The sequence below is a fragment of the Pongo abelii genome, chromosome 6 (assembly GCF_028885655.2).
Source record: "Pongo abelii isolate AG06213 chromosome 6, NHGRI_mPonAbe1-v2.0_pri, whole genome shotgun sequence".
NCBI classification, from domain to species: Eukaryota; Metazoa; Chordata; class Mammalia; order Primates; family Hominidae; genus Pongo; species Pongo abelii.
This window is the reverse complement of record NC_071991.2, coordinates 56,182,704-56,200,349: the sequence shown is the minus strand read 5'-3', so window position 1 is coordinate 56,200,349 and position 17,646 is coordinate 56,182,704. Positions and strand designations below refer to the sequence as shown.

The window sequence follows — 17,646 nt, the reverse complement described above, 5'->3', positions numbered from 1 at the left end:
ACTAAAAGGAGCACAAATGAACTGTTTGTGGTAAAGGAAATAGTCTATATCTTGATTATGGTGGTGGCTAAATGATTGTATGCATTTGTGAAAACTGATGGAACTGTACATTCAAAAGGGGTAAATTTTACTGTATGTAAACTACACCTCAATATACCTTACTTAAGGAAAGAAGAAAATCAAAGCAAAGAAAATGGAAAGAGAGGCTATATGATAGCTAATGCAATGCATGATCCTAGATTGCACCAGGAGGCAACAGCTAAAAAGAATGTTATTAGGACAGTTGATAGATTTGAATATGGATTGTGGATTAGATAATGGCATTTTATCAGTGTTAAATTTTCTGATCCTGATAATTGTACTGTGGTTATGTAAGACAATGTCCTATTCTTTAGAAATACAACTGAAATATTTAGTGGTAAAAAAAAAACCTATAATGTCTGTAGTTTATTCTTAAGTAGTTGACAGAGAGAATGAGAAAGCAAACAGGGCAAATATTAACAATTAGGAAAGCTGGCCAAAGGGTATACAGAAGTTTCCTGAAATATTCTTGCAGCTCTTTTGGTAAGTTTAAAATTATGTGTTTTTTAGAAGAACCAAATGAGAAACAGAAAGTAGAAATAATTAGTGATACTAACAAAGAGGAAGGAGAACAGCCTTAGTCAAATTATGTGTAAAGCAAAAACAACAAACAAAAAACAAAAAGCCGTGTGTGTGTGTGTGTGTGTGTGTGTGTGTTTCAGAAGCTAAAACAGAAATAGAAAAAAAAAACAAAACCATTTCACCAAATAATGAGTGTGAAGGCAGTAAATGTACACAAATAAGAGCTTCCAAGAAGCAAACTATGTTCTCCTCAGAGCCGGTCACCCTTTTCCTTGGCAAATAAAAGAATGCCATAGAGTAAAAGAATGTCAAAGAGCCTTTCCAAATAAAAGGATACAGGGACTGACACCTTCTGAAGGGTGAGCCTGGGCCAGAGGGCGGTCAGGGAATATACTTAGCCGTTCTCATCTGTGGAGCCCTTCCTGACAAATGGGGAATGGTAAGTGGGTAGAGGGGAGAAAGGACACAAGAGTAGCTGCATTTTTAATGTCCGGTAAGCCCCCCCAAAGAAGAAATAATAACTGTGCACACGCCTGTAATCCCAGCTACTTTGGAGGCTGAGGCAGGAGAATCACTTGAACCCGAGAGGCGGAAGTTGCAGTGAGCCGAGATCGCACTCGGCTCAAAAAAAAAAAAACAACACACAATTAATTTTTTAAAAATTGTGCACACATAGCAAGGGAACAAAACTCATAGGAGCATCACTAAAAAAATATCAAACAATCCCAAAGTAGGTGTGGTTACCAATTTAAAAGACAAGATTACTCACGGGGGTTTAAAAAAATAAAAGGTAATTTATGGCATCTAGAAAAGGGGGCCGTGTGCAGTGGCTCACGCCTGTAATCCCAACACTTTGGGAGGCCACGGCAGGCGGATCACCTGAGGTCAGGAGTTCAAGACCAGCCTGACCAACAGGGTGAAACCCTGTCTCTACTAAAAATACAGAAATCGGTCGGGCATGGTGGCGCACGCCTGTAATCCCAGCTACTCAGGAGGCTGAGGCAGGAGAATTGCTTGAACGTGGGAGGCGGAGGTTGCAATGAGCAAGATGGCACCCCTGCACTCCAGCCTGGGTGACACAGCAAGATTCCATCTCAAAAAGAAAAATAAAAAAGAAAAGGAATAGGGGTAAGGGGCACAGGAGAAGAAGCTGGGAGGATAAAAAGTACTGCTGACCGGCGGGGCGCAGTGTCTCACGCCTGTAATCCCAGCACTTTGAGAGGCTGAGGCGGGTAGATCACGAGGTCAGGAGACCAAGACCACGGTGAAACCCCGTCTCTACTAAAAAATACAAAAAATTAGCCAGGCACAGTGGCGGGCACCTGTGGTCCCAGCTGCTCGGGAGGCTGAGGCGGCAGAATGGCGTGAACCCGGGAGACGGAGCTTGCAGTGAGCCGAGATCGTGCCACTGCACTCCAGCCTGGGCGACAGAGCGAGACTCCGTCTGAAACAAACAAAAAAAGTACAGCTGACCTTCCTGAGTCTTGGATTATGTATTTGTGAATTCGTTTTCTCACCAAAATTTGTCTGTGACCCTAGAATCAACACTCCATAGCACTGTCATGGTCATTCGCTGACATGCTTAGGGCAGCGAAAAATCTGAGCTGCCATTCAGGTTCCCAGCTGAGGCTGAACAAGGTGATGTTCTGCCTTTTTGTTTCAGCTCTCATGCTGTTAACAAGAGTCTTTTTCCTAGTCTGTTTAATGCCACGTTTTCCCCATTTTTGTGCTTTTTGCTGGTGACTTTGCTGTTTAGAGGGTTCCCCAAGCATAGTGCCGAAGTGCTGTTAGCGTTCCCAAGCGCAGGAAGCTGTGTCTTATGGAGAAAATATGCATGTTAGATAAGCTCCATTCAGGCGTGAGTCATAGTGCTGTTGGCTGAGTTCAGTGTCAATGAACCAACTACGTGCACGCACCCGCACGCGCACACACACACACACACACATACACATATATGTGACAGAGAGAAAGAGAGAGAGAGGGTCTCACTCTGTCACCCAGGCTGGAGTGCAGCGGCACCATCATACTTCACTGCAGTCTCAACCTCCCAGGCTCGAACGATTCTCCCACCTCAGCCTCCTGGGTAGCTAGGATTACAAGCACATGCCACCATGCACGGCTAATTTTTTATTTTTTATAGAGATGGGGTCTCACTATATTGCCAGGCTGGTCTCAGACTCCTGGGCTCAAGCAATCCTCTTGCCTCAGCCTCCCAAAGTGCTGGGATTATAGGTGTGAGCTACCACATCTAGCCAACAATATATATCACATAAGGTGTCTTTAAATAGAAACACACATAAATTAAGGTTACATATTGATTGATGAAAATGTGACCAGAGGCTTGCAGGAACCCAGCGCTGTATCTCCCCTAGAAGCAATGGTTCAGTATTCACGAATCTAGTGTTTGTGGTGACTTTACTGTGAATAAAAGAATCAACTGCATTTCAACATAGACTAGAAGGAATCACATCCAAATCACAATGGTAGTTGGCTTTGAGGACAAGGTGTGGAGAAAGAAACCAGAGGCATTTGTCAATAGAGACATTTAAGGCTGAAAACAAACATTACAAAATGTTAACTATTACTGAGAGGTGCTAATATGGGTATTTGTTTTAATTTGTAATTATTTTTGTTTCCTAAAGTAATAATCCTTAGAAGGACACGAGAGTTGAGAGAATGGAATAAGAGGATGGTGGCCACCATTCGAAGTGTGTTTCCACACACTTCAGTACCCATATACTAAGAGCCAAGTGTGAAATCAGCTGTGGGGTAAGCATTACTTAACCAAAAAACTGTAATTTGGTAAAGTGAAGCCTGCTACATGGCCACAGCTGGTCTTAATATGCAACAGGGCTGTCCTGTCGGCATTAACTATGGCACAGAGCTAGCATTATAAAGCTTTCATTAGTTTGAAAGAAATTTTGTGGATTTACATAGTTGAAAGATGCTGTTGCTTGAAATACTGGGGCATGACAATTTATTTCCCTCTAGCATCTGATACCATTTCACAGCCAAATTATAAAGCCACTCACAGTTCCGTGTCAATTAGAAATCTCACCACCCATAACTTAAAAATCTTTCCAACAGTTGTAATGGAATATTTAGGTACTCTGCCCTAAGATAAAGTAAATAGGTATCAGGAAACTATATGTTCTTTCCTAATTATTTCAGTAATTAAAATAGTTAAGCATAATCTCCAAATACCTCAGTCTCCCCATGCAAAATGAAAATAATACTATTTGCCACATGACTGAAAAGGATGAAGTGACTTGAAGTCCCTAGGGAAAAAACTATTCGTGCATGCAAAGTATTGTTTTAAGTAAACTAAGTAAAGGGACACTTGAAGATACTACCTATAAGTTAATGGGAAGGCAAATTGCCAAGGCAATCCTAAGCAAAAAGAACCAAGCTGGAGGCATCACGTTACCCGACTTTGCACTATGCAAGGCTACAGTAACCAAAACAGCATGGCACTGGTACAAAAATGGGCACATAGACTAATGGAACACAATAGAGAGCTAAGAAATAAGGCTGCACATCTACAACTATCTGATCTTTGACAAAGCTGACAAAAACAAGCAAGGGGGGAAAGACTCCCTATTCAATAAATGGTGCTGGGATAACTGGCTAGCCATATGCAGAAGATTGAAACTGAACCCCTTCCTTACACCATACATAAAAATCTACTCAAGATGGATTGAAGACTGAGATGTAAAACCCAAAACTATAAAATGCTGGAAGATAACCTAAGCAATACCATCCTATACATAGGCGTGGGCAAAGATTTCATGACAGACACCAAAAGCAACGGCAACAAAAGCAAAAATTGACAAGTGGGATCTAATTAAACTTAAGAGCTGCTGTACAGCAAAAGAAACTATCAACAGAGTCAACAGACAACCTACCATTGAATGGGAGAAAATATTTGCAAACTGTGCATCTGACAAAGCATCTGTAAGGAACTTAAATTTACAAGAGAAAAACAAACAACCCCATTAAAAAGTGGGCAAAGGACATGCACAGGCACTTTTCAAAACAATTACACACACAAATGTTTCAATTAACTAGAAAAAGAGGAGGAGAAGGGTTATCATAATTCCATTATCTGAATCCTCTGATTGGTTATGGCTTAAGCAGAAATGCCTTGTCCCTGAAACTTCTTAATCATACAATTTGTTGCCCTGTGTAAAGAAGAATACTACTACCACTGCTACATCTCATATTTACTGAACATCTGTGGTGTAGCTGGTGTTGTTGAATGCTACTTACCCATTTATGCCTCACAATAGCACTATGCAATCAGGATTCTTAGGCTGCTCATTTTAACTGATGAGGAAGCTGAGGTAGAGATTAGGTAAAAAGAATGAATGCAACCCTCTAATGACTAAGTGCCTTCACCACTTCCTTACCATCATTCCCAACTTTCATGATGCTATACTCTCTGAGGATGGTGACAATATTGATACTAGGCCATGGTCTGGAATTGGGAATAAACTTCTAGCACTAATATGCTTCATCACCATTTACCTTCCAGTCTTATAAGAACAGAAGGGAGTGGTTAAACACAAATAACAGGCAATCCAGTTCTCTCTTTTAATAGTTTAATATATGTTGCTGTACTTTGGGTGACAATCAGGTGTGTGACAATTTAGTGAAGGAGTTCTGATCACATGCTAATTATTTATTACCTGGTAGCCCTGCAAAATCACCTGCACTATGGAAGCAGTAATCCCATTGGTTGACCTGAAGGTCCCACAACATTACAGACTGGCCAGTGGCTCTTTCACTGAATACTCCTAACTCATACCAAGTTTATTCTTTTTTCCTTAGGAATGTTATCTTTTCATAAGCTGTGTAGTGGCAAAAATCAAAAATTACTTCCAGCTCAAGATAATTCCTTCATATTTTTGACCATGAGAGCCAAAGGGCTTGACTTTTCATCAGTTTTCTTTAAACAGGTAATGCCTGCTGAGACCCGATCACCTGCACCTTGACGTCACTGGTGTCCAACAGCACTTTCATGCTGTGGCTGACCATCTGCTTTTACAGCCATTTCATTGTTTCTTTGCACATAACATCACACATCCTTTTCTTAAAAATAAAGTCCATATTCACCTATGAAAACGGAAATAAAAAACATTAAAAAGGACAGAAAGACATCAAGCTTATGTTTCATTTCCATAAATGGAAACTGCATTGTGTCATTATGAAAGTGTATAAAATATTTGGAAACTCCAACAAATTATCCCTATTAGTAAGTGGGTTTATTGACATAACTGAACATAACAATGTATAACATTTATTCATCTCCCACTGAAAGACTTCCCAGTGAAACTAAAGTAGAACACAGATCCAGGCATTAGGCATTTTCAGTGATGTTCTATGGCTGAGAAGGTGAGTGGCGAGGAGAACCAGAGGCCTTGTCCATACTTGCAATGGGTCTCAATATTACCCTGCTGGGCAAAAGAAATAGCTAAGAGATGCAATAGTGCTATGACTGAAAAAAGCCAGGAGCACAAAAGGTGCCAGATAGCTCACTGGTTGAAAATAAGAGCAAACAACACTACCGCTCTCATGTACCAGTATGCTCTGAATCTAAAATAAGCCCTGGCAGCAAACTAAGAATGACAGTCTATTTCCTGTGGTTTATTAAGTTTTGGCCCCGCAGACAAGACTGCCAGAAAAGCAGCTGTAGTTTAAGTGGTCTGGACATTTACTCATTTGAACATAAACAACGATCAGCTCATTCGGATGGCTGGTTCCCTACTCAGCTGTTGAGAAGAGGGCAGGCATGGGTCAATCTAGGCCAAACATAAAAGGAGTGAACTGGGGTGAAAGACCCGGGGCTGTGATGGATTCCCTGAGTCACCAGGACCCTCAGAGGCTTAAGGCCCTAAACAGAAGATTCCACTGTCAGCCTTAGCACCATTGCAGTGACCTCCATGGTACTCTACTGCCAATAAATCCATAACCACTGTGAACATAACTACAGTGTACATTCTCTTAGTGACTGCATTTTTAGACCACACATAAAATTATTAATGTAAACCAAACCACTACACTTAGTGATAAACATGTACTTCATAAATAGCAGGGAAAGTATCCCAAATAGTTGGAAACAACTGAACAAATAAAGGATCCTACCCCTAAGTTTAAAACAAAAACATTTAAAAGAAATACTGCAACTATTAACTAAAAGATAAGATTTAATAACACAGTAAGACACTCAGTTGGGGAGGGATTAATTGCAAAATATATCATTATTTCACAGTGAGGTTTAAGTACTCATAACAATCTTCTGGTTTTAGTAGAAAAGATACCCACTGGTGTATTTTTTTTCACATTTGTTTTCTATAATTTCTTCCCCTCTACTATTTCATATAAAGACACTAATGTGGTCAAACATTAAACTATCAATTGACAATCACCTTTTGCTTCCCTATTAGGAAATTACCTTCATTGCTTAACTGCAACTCAAGAGAATTAGGGCACAGTCAACCATGTCACTGATAAAAACATGAGAAGTACCACATCACATTTATTCCAATCTAAACACACTGTCACAGATGTGGTAAGTGAACTGGAACGCTGGTGTTCCCCAGTGGGTCATCAGCTACATATACATCACATTCTTTTATCAAATCCGGCATTGAAATTTCCTTTTCCATATATAGGTTTAAAAAAATAAAATTAAAAAAGCCACAGGAGCAACCCTGACAGAGAAGTCTTGCATGCAGCCTTCTCCTGAGAAAGTATGTAATCTTAGTTATCCTCGAAGTCAGCAAGCGCTCTTGTACTGTTAATATTAAAAGGAACATAATAAAATGGCCCAGTCCAACTAAAACAGTCCTTGAGTCTATAGGTCAGTTCGTTAAATGTCAGAGCTTTTCACATTTTTGAAAAAAAAAAAATGCGTCTCTTATTATTTAAACTTTAAGGTATCCTGAATGCTCTATCAGCCAACATAAACGAATTCCTTGGCGAGTGTGTTAAACTTTACCACCTGTTTACATCCCCCTTCTTGGCAGAGATCACCAAACCAGTGGAGTCCCTGACCAAGCCTCCTTTGTAATGGTAATAAGTTCCTTCCTTAAATAGAAACAAAACTTCTCTGTTTGACACTGAGCAAACAAAAAGCATGCACCCAAATATTTCTGGCCATGTTGGGGGCACAAGCACCCCTTTTCTACCCCCAAAGCCTGGCTTCTGCATTGCAGTGCTACAAAAGCCATTTGCATAGCTGTGTCAAAGCCTCCAAGCGAAGCCTCCGACCTCAGCATCCCACCATTTGTCCCTTACTCTGGCTCTGACCACCAAGTACCATCCATTTACTTCTTGAGTATTGGGAATTGAGGGATGGTGCCCGAATTGGCCCTCTGTCCCCACTGGCCTCTCTGGCAAGTGCACAAAATGGCACTTCCCCTGAGGTGGGCTGGTGGGCCTCACGGAGAGGCGGCTCCTTAGGGCCAATGAGATGGTCTCTATATGCCCTGGACCTAGTCGGCAAATCGCTGCAGGAGATGATCCTCCCGTCTCAGGCTGCCACCCGCGCCGCCACCCGCACTGTCCATGAAACGGTCGCAGGGGAATTCGATGAGGTCCGCCTCACTGAGCGCGCACACGGTGGTGCGTGGCCGGTGCGACTGGAATCCCGAGAAGTCGGCGGACACGCCGGTGCCCATGGAGCGCAGGGGCCGTCGGGTGGAGTACATGTGCCGAACGTGGACCGGGGCCCCGCCCTTCCGCCTAGCCCGCAGTTTCCTCCGCAGCCAGCGAGACGCCCAGGCCGCCAAGGCCAGGAGCACCAGCAGCGCGTTGACTGTCAGCAGGGCCAAGGTCAGCAGCTGATAGTCGACGCCGCCCCGGCTCCCGGCCTCCGGCAGGGTGACCAGCCCCGCGCAGTGGTCCCGGGGAGCCACAGGGCAGACACGGCCCCCAAGCACGCCCTCCACGCACACGAGGTAGGGGGTGTCCCCGCGCAGCTCGCGCAACGTGGCTGAGTCGCTGCTCTCGGGCAGGTAGACGAAGCGGTGGAACTTGGGCTGCTGGCCAAAGCGGTCAAAGAGCAGGCGGAACCGCGCGCCGCCCAGCGGCCGGGGACTGCGGTGCTCGCGCACGGCCCAGCGCACCGAGGCGCTGTCTGCGCCCACCGCCTCCACCGTCAGGTTGCACAGAATGAACTTGTTGAAGTCGCATGGGTCGGACACCAGCGGCGGCAGCCCGGCCCCACCGTCGGACTGGGCGGCACGCTCCTGGTGCTCTGTGCCCAGACGATGCTTCGTCGCGCGCTGCCAGGGGTCGCCGGCGGGCGATGGCGCAGAGCCAGGAGAGGCCGTTGGGGTGGGCTCCGCGTGGGCGGGATCTGCCCGAGTCGGACGGCCCCGCTGGGGCTTCTCATGAAGGTCTAGGGACTGTGGAGCCGGGCCCGCGGCGGCAGCGACAGAGGGGCTGGGCTGCTGGAGGCCCGGGCCCCGCCGACTCAGCCTTAGGGCGCTGCGGTTGCCTACCAGCTCCCTGGCGGCCCCATCCCAGGCCACCCCTGCTAGAAATCGCTCCTGCTGCTGGAGCTGCGGCTGCGGCGGCAGCACCTCCGCGAGACCTGCAGGTGGCGTCATCTCCTCCCCTGCGGCTGTGGGTAGGGGCCGCCGCCTGCGGTCAGCGGTCAGGGAAGCTGAGGGCGAGGGATCCGCGCAGGATCCATTTTGCAGCTGCTGGTCATCCAGGTAATCCAGGTATTTGCCTCGCAGGGCCGGGGGGTGGCGACACTGCACGAAGACAGTGAGGAGCCGGCCCTGCGAGTGCCAGTCGCCCATCCAGCGCTTCAGGCCTCGCAGCCGGCAGTCGCAGGTCCAGCCGTTGCCGTCTAGATCCAACCGATAAAGGGCTGGGCTGGCGGCGAAGATGTCCCCGGATAGGGCGCTGAGCGCGTTGTTGCGCAGGCTGAGCTCGCGCAGCCGGCCCAGGTGGCCGAAGGTGGCCGGGTGCAGGGCGGACAGCTCATTGCCGCTCAGGTCCAGCGCCTCCAGGCTGTGCAGAGGCTCCAGCAGCGCACTTGGCAGCTGGCTCAGCCGATTACCCTCCAGGCGCAGTTCGCGCAGGGCCTCCAAGCCCCAAAAGGCCTCAGGCGCGAGGTGCGTGAGCTGGTTGCCCCTGAGCGAGAGCAGGCCGAGACGTGGCAGGTGCTGGAAGACGCGCGGCCCGAGGTGCTGCAGGCTGTTGGCCGAGAGGATGAGGGAGGAGAGGGAGCGCAGCGGTGCGAAGGTGGCCGCGTGGCGCAGGGAGGGCTGTAGCTCGTTGGCAGAGAGGTTGAGGAAGCGCAGCTTGCCCAGCTGGGCGAAGGCGTTCTTGCCCAGAAAGCGGATCCGGTTGGACTCCAGATGTAGGTAGAGCAGGTTGCTCAAGGGGGTGAAGACCGCGTCCGGCAGCGCCCCCAGGGCGTTCCCGTCCAGCCGCAGCTTGACTAGACTCTCCAGGCCCTCGAAGGAGCCGCGGCTTAGGCGGCTGATCTCGTTCCCGTTGGCGTAGAGGATGCGCAGCTTGCGCAGCGGGGCCAGCGTGCCCGGAGCGAGCGCCTGCAAGAGGTTGTTCCCCAGGTACAGTTCTTCCAGCCGCGAGAGCTTCTCGAAGGTCTTGGGGTGCAGAGAGCGGATCTGGTTGTACTGCAGGTCCAGCCGTCTGAGCTGCCCCAGACGGTGGAAGTCGAAGGCCGTGATGTTGGTTATGAAGTTGCCGCCGAGGCTGTAGGTGAGCACGTCGTGGGGGCTCGGCAGCGAGCTGGTCTTGGGCACGACGCGGAGCCCCCTGTTGGTGCACAGGAGATGCTGGGGATGCTGGCAGTCGCAGCGCTCCGGGCACACGGGCTCGGCCAGCGGCGGGAGCGCGAGGCAGCCGCACACCACGAGCAGGAGGCGCAAGGCGCGGGCAGCCTCCATCGCCTCCCGCCCTGCGTGCTGCGGCCGGATCGTCCTCTTGGCCCGCCGGCTCTGTGTCTCCTCTGCATTCCCCTTAGCCTGGCCAGAGTCGCTAAATGGCCTCTTTCGGACTTCGCAGCGCCGTCCAGCCCCTCCTCCGTCCTTTGTCCGGCGGCCGGCCCGGGTCTCTGCAAGCGGACTTCACCCGGCCAAGTCAGGCGGCGCGGGGCGCTCTGCAGACCCCGGGTGCTACTTGTTGCATTTCTGTATAAAACTGTTTCTCCGGGTGCGCGTCGCGGGGCGGGGGGAGGGAGCAAGACCCGGCGCTTTTTGTTTGCAGCTGAGTCCGGAGAGCTGGATTCCCTGGCGCGGATTCTCCCAGCCGAGTGGATTCCCCAGCTGCAGGCGGGAGCCGTTCCAAGAGCTTCTCGGGGCGCGGCTTGGCAGCAGAGCCCCGGCGGCTCGGCCCCCGCAGACGGCACCTTCTCGCTCGCGGTCCCGGACGGGGAGGGCTGCTCCGGTGCAATAGCTCGGGGAGCACGCGGGCTGCGTCCGGAAGGGACCCAAGTCGTCGAGCGGAGAGCAAACCGGGCGGAAATTCGTTCTTCCCACACTCTGCCCGCGGGGACGCAGGCGGAGAAAGAGGAGACGGCGGAGGGAGGACAGACCCCGGCAGGGGGAGGAGGAAACACTAAGTGGCTCCGCGTCTGGTCAGCCCGAGCCCGGGATGCCAAGTGAGAAAAGTAGGGATTAAAAACAGCTGTACGGGTCGGACACGCTAGGCCGGGGGCGGGGGAGGATTACCGGGCTAGCAAACGGGATTTGCAGACAGAGACCTTTTTATTTTAGACGAGTACACCAGCCGCTTCTGAGCAGTGGGAGCGCGCCTGGCTTTCCTCGTTTTTAAGTCACTTGCTCTTCCAGGTGCCACCCTGCGGGAAGTTTGGGCAGCACGGAGTCCGCCAGCATTCTACAGGAAGTTTGGGGGAGCACAAGGTTGCCTGCAGAAGGCCATCAGAAGAGGGTAGGTGAACCCAGTCTGACGGTTGCTGCTTGGGTTTTGACGTCGTTGGACTAGTAGCTGAGGAGAGGCACCACCCCCTTTTAGGTGTCTGAAGGGCGTATTTACTCCATCCTGCTGTGGGCTAGAACATGAAGAAATCACAGAACTGGTTCTGCCAAGATGAAAGTGTCTTTGCCACATTTTGGTGATTCAGTCCCATTAACTCTCCTGCAGTAATAGAGCCCCTGGGGTAGGCTCTGCTCGTGGGCACATACATAATAACCTTCACAGATCCTAAGGTAAACGATCCTTGCAGGGCCCTCCTGCTTTACGCCTGGACTTGCAGTGATCTTCAAAGTCTTTAGGCCCAAAAATGTTCAGGCCTGGCTCAGTTGGGGAAGCATTATTATTCATTATCTATAGGGAATGGAGCATTTAATCAACGGCTCCTTTGGGATCAGCCCCTGCTGAGAATGAGAATACACAAGGAGGAGTTGTTAATTATTAATTATTGTTTATTTATGTAAACCATCTTGCTAAAAAATAAGGGCCCTTCCTCCATCCAAGGTGTTGAGAAAACGTAAGTTTTGAGGATGTACTCTGCAACAATGTGGAAAATTAAAGGAAATATACAGATCCTCACCTCAAGACAATGACAGTCTAGTGGGAAGGGCAATGCATTGAAAGGTTAGATAATAATATAAGGCAGTAATAGAGAACACTGCAAAGACAAAAATGATTTTTTTTTTGAGATGGGATCTCACTCTGTTGCCCAGGCTGAAGTGCAGTGGCATAATCTCTGTTCAATGCAGCCTTGACCTCCAGGGCTCAAGTGATCTGCCCACCTCAGCTTCCCTAATAGCTGGGACTAACAGGCCCTTGTCAGAATGCCCAGCTAATTTTTGTATTTTTTATAAAGAGGGAGTTTTGCCATGTTGCCAGGCTGGTATTGAACTCCTGGTCTCAAGCGATCCTCCCATCTTGGCCTCCCAAAGTGCTAGGATTACAGGTATGAGCCACCACACAGGGTGACAAATGATTTTTAATAATTCCATGTTTCACAGTAATTGCCTCATTTAGCAATTAATATAGGCAAGTGATAGAGACAAGTTCTGAATTTAGAGAAAGATGAGATCGTTGGCAGGGTAGTCAGTGGTGACTTCGTGGGTGAGCAGGGACCTTGGCTTTGCAGGGAGGTGAGTCAATGATAATTCCAGGAAATGAGCGCTGAGGGGAGCTGTGATAGTCCTGAGGAGCAGCACCTGGCCTGAGAGTGTGAGGAAGGTGTCTAGAAGAGGGGAAACCTGTGCTGAGTTTGAGGGGTGAGTGGTATTACCTAGAGGAAGGTGAGCAGACACTCAAGGAGGAGAAGCCTGGGGACACATGCAAGGAGGGATTTAGAAACCTCCACATCTTCTGTCTGCATATTTAGGGTGAGCTTTATTAACTTATTCTTTAACAGTATCATACACCCTAGCTTATACAGTGACTTGAAATAAATATTCCTTTATTCCCCTTTAAGGATTTCAGCAGGTAGCCGATGTAATCATATTTGCACTACAACCTCAAGAGGAATCTCTGCCTAAATAAACAAAGTAGGTGCTATACAAAAAAAATGTTGTCCTCCTAGTTCTTGCCTTCTAGGTCCTTGAAATCTGTGACAGCAATAAGTGTGAGATGGGTGGATAGAGCATCCAGACTGAGGCATTCAGCTATACCACGTACATAGGCATCCTGTAGATACTATGAATGCACCTCCCTCAACCAGGCCAATGTGGGCCCTGTCTGTGGATCTTGTGCGTTAGAGGGCTGTGTTCCAGTCCTCCTCTGGTTGTGCACCTCCCAATAAGAGCAGGATTTCAGGCCTCGAAGGAGATGTGCATACCCATACCCCGCCTCCTACTCAGAGTTCTCTAGACCCTGGAATTCCCTGTGTAACTGCCTAAGTATATATAGGCTGCCTTCACATCTGTTTTCCCAGTGGCAATCATGCCACAAGTGTGTATACTCCTAGGGCCAAGGGAAGACCAAGGGGGCAGCTATGCAAAAAGGAATCTGGAGATGTAGGCTGGAGTTTCCACTGGGAGGCCCCCAGAAAACCCCTCATAATGCAGGAGCCAGAGCTGGGAAGGACAGCCGTGGGCCAGTGAGTGACCTTTCACACTCTAACCCTGGGCTTCTCAAATTTTGAAGACAGGCCTGTCTATATGCAGCTATTTTTGGAGGGGAGAAAGTAAATGTACTTTGCTTTTAGAAAGTACAAGAAGAAAAAAAATCAGGAGTTTGAAGGAAAGTGGGTTTTTTTTTTTTTTTTTCTCCTCACTGCAATCTCTGTCTCCCAGGTTCAAGCGATTCTCCTGCCTCAAGCCTCCTGAGTAGCTGGGATTACAGGCGCGCACCACCACACCTAGCTAATTTTTGTATTTTTAGTAGAGAGAGGGTTTCACCATGTTAGTCAGGCTGGTCTCAAACTCCTGACCTCAGGTGATCCACCCCCCTCGGCCTCCCAAAGTGCTGGGATTATAGGCGTGAGCTACCACGCCTGGCCGGAAAGCGGTTTTTAGAAATGTAAGTTCTACTTTATTATAACATAGGCTGTGCTTAATTTTCTATAAAAAGCAATACTTTTTAGTAAAAGCAAGGACACTATTGTCTCTAGGTAAATGAATGTCTCTTAACTATGTAATGTCTTTGTTAATGGATGGATTCAGGCTTGATCAGGTTCCAGGAGATTCAAGTATTGGTTACACTTAAGTGTATAATTTGCATAATCACAACTGGAAATCCAGGAAGGAATGCCATTCATGAGAGAAGACAAGAGCTTTGTCATTTCACTTTTGGAAAGCTTGCACTTTAAAGCTCAGGCGCACTGTGGGGTAGTTTCAGAGGTCAGAAGCACAAATGCGTTTGGGCTGGGTCCATGGTACATACATGTGGTGTGAGGGCTCTCAGGGGTCTTGCCCAGGCATGGAATCTTCTCAGACTTGCCACAGTTTTGCACCTGTGTCTTCCCAAGCAACCTGTGGTTCCCTTGAACTTCAGCTACAGAGGTATGAAGGATTCCAGGCCGTGTCTTCAGCAGCTCCTGGAGCTGGCAGGAGTTGATCAGGCAGTGCCCTAGTTCGGGATGGGTGAGGGGGAGGAGAGGTCTGGCTGCAGGTGGTGTGAGGAGGTGGAGCCAGCCCAGTTCTGCTGCAGCAGCATCCTGCAGCTCACTCAGGCAGCCTGCAGGAATGGTAGCAGTTTCCTCCCCTCATGGGAGCCAAACCCAGACAGGCAGCATGGCCCCTGACACAGACAAGTAGGAAACAGGAGACTCCACAGTGATTAGTTGGCATATTATCAAATGCCCCCCAAAGTTGTCGTTCTCTCTATGAGCTGCATCTTAGCCCCAGCCTGAGAGACAAGTTTATTTTCCTCGGGATCAGGAATGTGAATGAGATACCCACTGGTTTACAGAATATCCACCAATTCTCCATTTCCTGGGAAATATAGGAATACAGGTCCCTGGCTAGGTACGAGCCTTATTAAATCAGAATCTCTGGGCAGCAAAGCTGTGGCATCTGCATTTGTAAGCTTACCAGATGATTTTTATGCACACTCAAGTTTGAGAAAACCAATAGACAGTGCTTCAAAACACCTATTTATGATTGGCTGATCATGTAACAACAATAATAATATAATAATAACTGGTACTTATGTAGTGCTTAGTGAGGGCCAGGCAGTGATCTAAGCACTCTACATAAAATAACTCATTTACTTCCATAACTACCTGGTGAGGTAGAAATGATTATTGTCTTCATTTTACAGAGAGCTCTTTAAAAATATAGGATCCTAGCCCCACCCCCAGAAAATCAGATTTGGAACCTTCAGAATAGAGCCTGGAGATTTTATTTAGCATGTTACCAGGTATTGCGTGGTGAAGACCCAAGCTTAGGAACTGCTAAACTAGAATTTGTAAGGGCTTACTGAGACATTTCAGTATCTCCTTTGCTGGGGGAGCTGAGGATAGAAAGAGGAGTAAGACAAAGCCGGTGCCTTCAGAGAGCTCAGCATGGCTGGGAAGATGAATGTACAAAAGCCAATAATCCGGAAGGGTCGTACCATCCTAGGGTAATACAATGAGAATAATAAGCTGTAATAGCAATTATTTTTCGAGAGGAAAATAAGGAAGAACGAAAACCTTTGTGGAAAGCGAACACTATATGTGTCTCAGGCCATTTACAAAGTGACTGTTCCAACACTCTGGATTTTTATGTCCAAGGAAAATCCTTATCCATCAGTTCAAAGAAACCTGATTGTTTGAAACCAACATATAAACAGACTGTGTATCTACAAGAACTACAGTGAACTGTAGGCACTTCTGGCAAGCCAAAAGGGCAAGGCAGATGTGGAATGAGTATAATGACTTAGGGAGTAAGGCAGATCCAAATGTTGTTTATGGTTACAGTATGGAGTTTGTTTACATGTAACTGAAATTTTATAGCAGTAATATAATGTTGTCTTCCCTTAGAATGAAATTGAGTCAGTAGCCTTAGGAGATACTCTAGGTACAAATGTATCTCTTAAGTACTAAAATATTTGTCCTGTCTGGGAACCCGAACTGTAATTGTATTTTATGATACCACTTGCCACTATTCTTTTATTGGGCCTTCTACACACGACACTAATAACATTTATTTAGCCATTTATATACCCACCAAACTGGAAGGGCAATAGCCTTGTTTTATTTCATTTTTGTGGTGCTCAGCAACTGCTGTTGAATTGTCAAAGTTTTAGTAAAGATAAGGAAAAGAAACAAAATAAAAATGTTAACAGTTACCATCTTTAGGTGGCAAGAAAATACATGTTTTCATTCTACTTTCTGGCATTTTCTAAGTGGTATACAAATACTATGTATTTCTTCAAAATTATTTTTTAAATTTTAATAAGTTTTCCTATCTAATATCTGGTTTTAACATCCATCTAAATCTCAGGAGAGAATTGGGTGAGGATTATTCATATCCCCAGTTTGGAGGAGAGGATGCTAAGAGCTATAGAGGTTAGCTAACTTCTGGAATGATCCATCACTGTAATGGGAGAGTGCAGACCACGATAGAAACAGATGAGCCTCAGCAGGCTCCCCATTGATATCTGCCTGTTTGTACAACCAGTGGGGCCAGTTCTGTGTGATATTCAAAATATTTAACAACTGGTACAGCAAGGGCACTGGCTAGTCAGGTTTGGGCACTGACTGGTTAGGAAAGACAGCAGCCAGGAACAACCAGCCCTGCTGTGCCAGTGTCCAGCAGCTTCAGGTGGATTCACCTGTACTTGATTCAGATTTCTGAATGGTGCTTTAGATGTAACACTTTTTTTCTTGGTAATGATGTTATTTAAAACAATTTGCATAAAGCTTGGGCACAATAATCAGTAACCATGAGAAACAACACACAGAGGCTTCTTGGGTCCAAATGCTTCCAAATTGTAAACTTGCCTGGGGCCTACGTCTCTGGGCCCAAGTTCATCACAGTCATTCATACTCAACAATAGCACGTTGATGAGAGGGTGAAGATGATTAACTTTGACAAAAACTTGAGTTTTATTTTCAATTTATAAATCAGAAATGGTATCCCACTGTCTTCAGGGAGCTGACAGATATACTCAAAGGGAATTTAATTCTTTAAAAGTTCTATTGTTTCACAACTTGATCTGAATTGTTATAATTAATGGCTTAAAACTATTTGTAGGAGGTCACCTCTATCTCTTTTGAAGAGTATCAGCTTAAAAGATAAGCAACTCGGCCGGGCGCGGTGGCTCATGCCTGTAATCCCAGCACTTTGGGAGGCCGAGGGGGACAGATCACCTGAGGTCAGGAGTTTGAGACCAGCCTGACCAACATGGCAAAACCCCGTCTCTACTAAAAATACAAAAAAATTAGCTGGGCGTGGTGGCGGGCACCTGTAATCCCACTACTCGGGAGGCTGAGGCAGGAGAATCGCTTGAACCCAGGAAGTGGAGGTTGCAGTGAGACGAGATCACACCATTGCACTCCAGCCTGGGAGACAGAGCGAGACTCCATCTCAAAAAAAACAAAACAAAACAATAACAACAAAAAAAGATTAGCAACTCATCCTGTAAATTTTCAAA

The 17,646-nt window shown here is 47.0% G+C and overlaps 1 protein-coding gene across 1 annotated transcript; it reads right to left on the bottom strand.

Annotated features, from left to right (window-relative positions):
* Window positions 1-5,187: 5,187 nt before the first annotated feature.
* On the bottom strand, window positions 5,188-11,256 carry TRIL (TLR4 interactor with leucine rich repeats). Its single transcript, XM_002818126.5, has one exon. The coding sequence runs from the start codon at window positions 10,533-10,535 to the stop codon at window positions 8,100-8,102; it is 2,436 nt and encodes an 811-aa protein (XP_002818172.2). The 5' UTR covers window positions 10,536-11,256; the 3' UTR covers window positions 5,188-8,099.
* Between the last annotated feature and the right edge of the window lie 6,390 nt (window positions 11,257-17,646).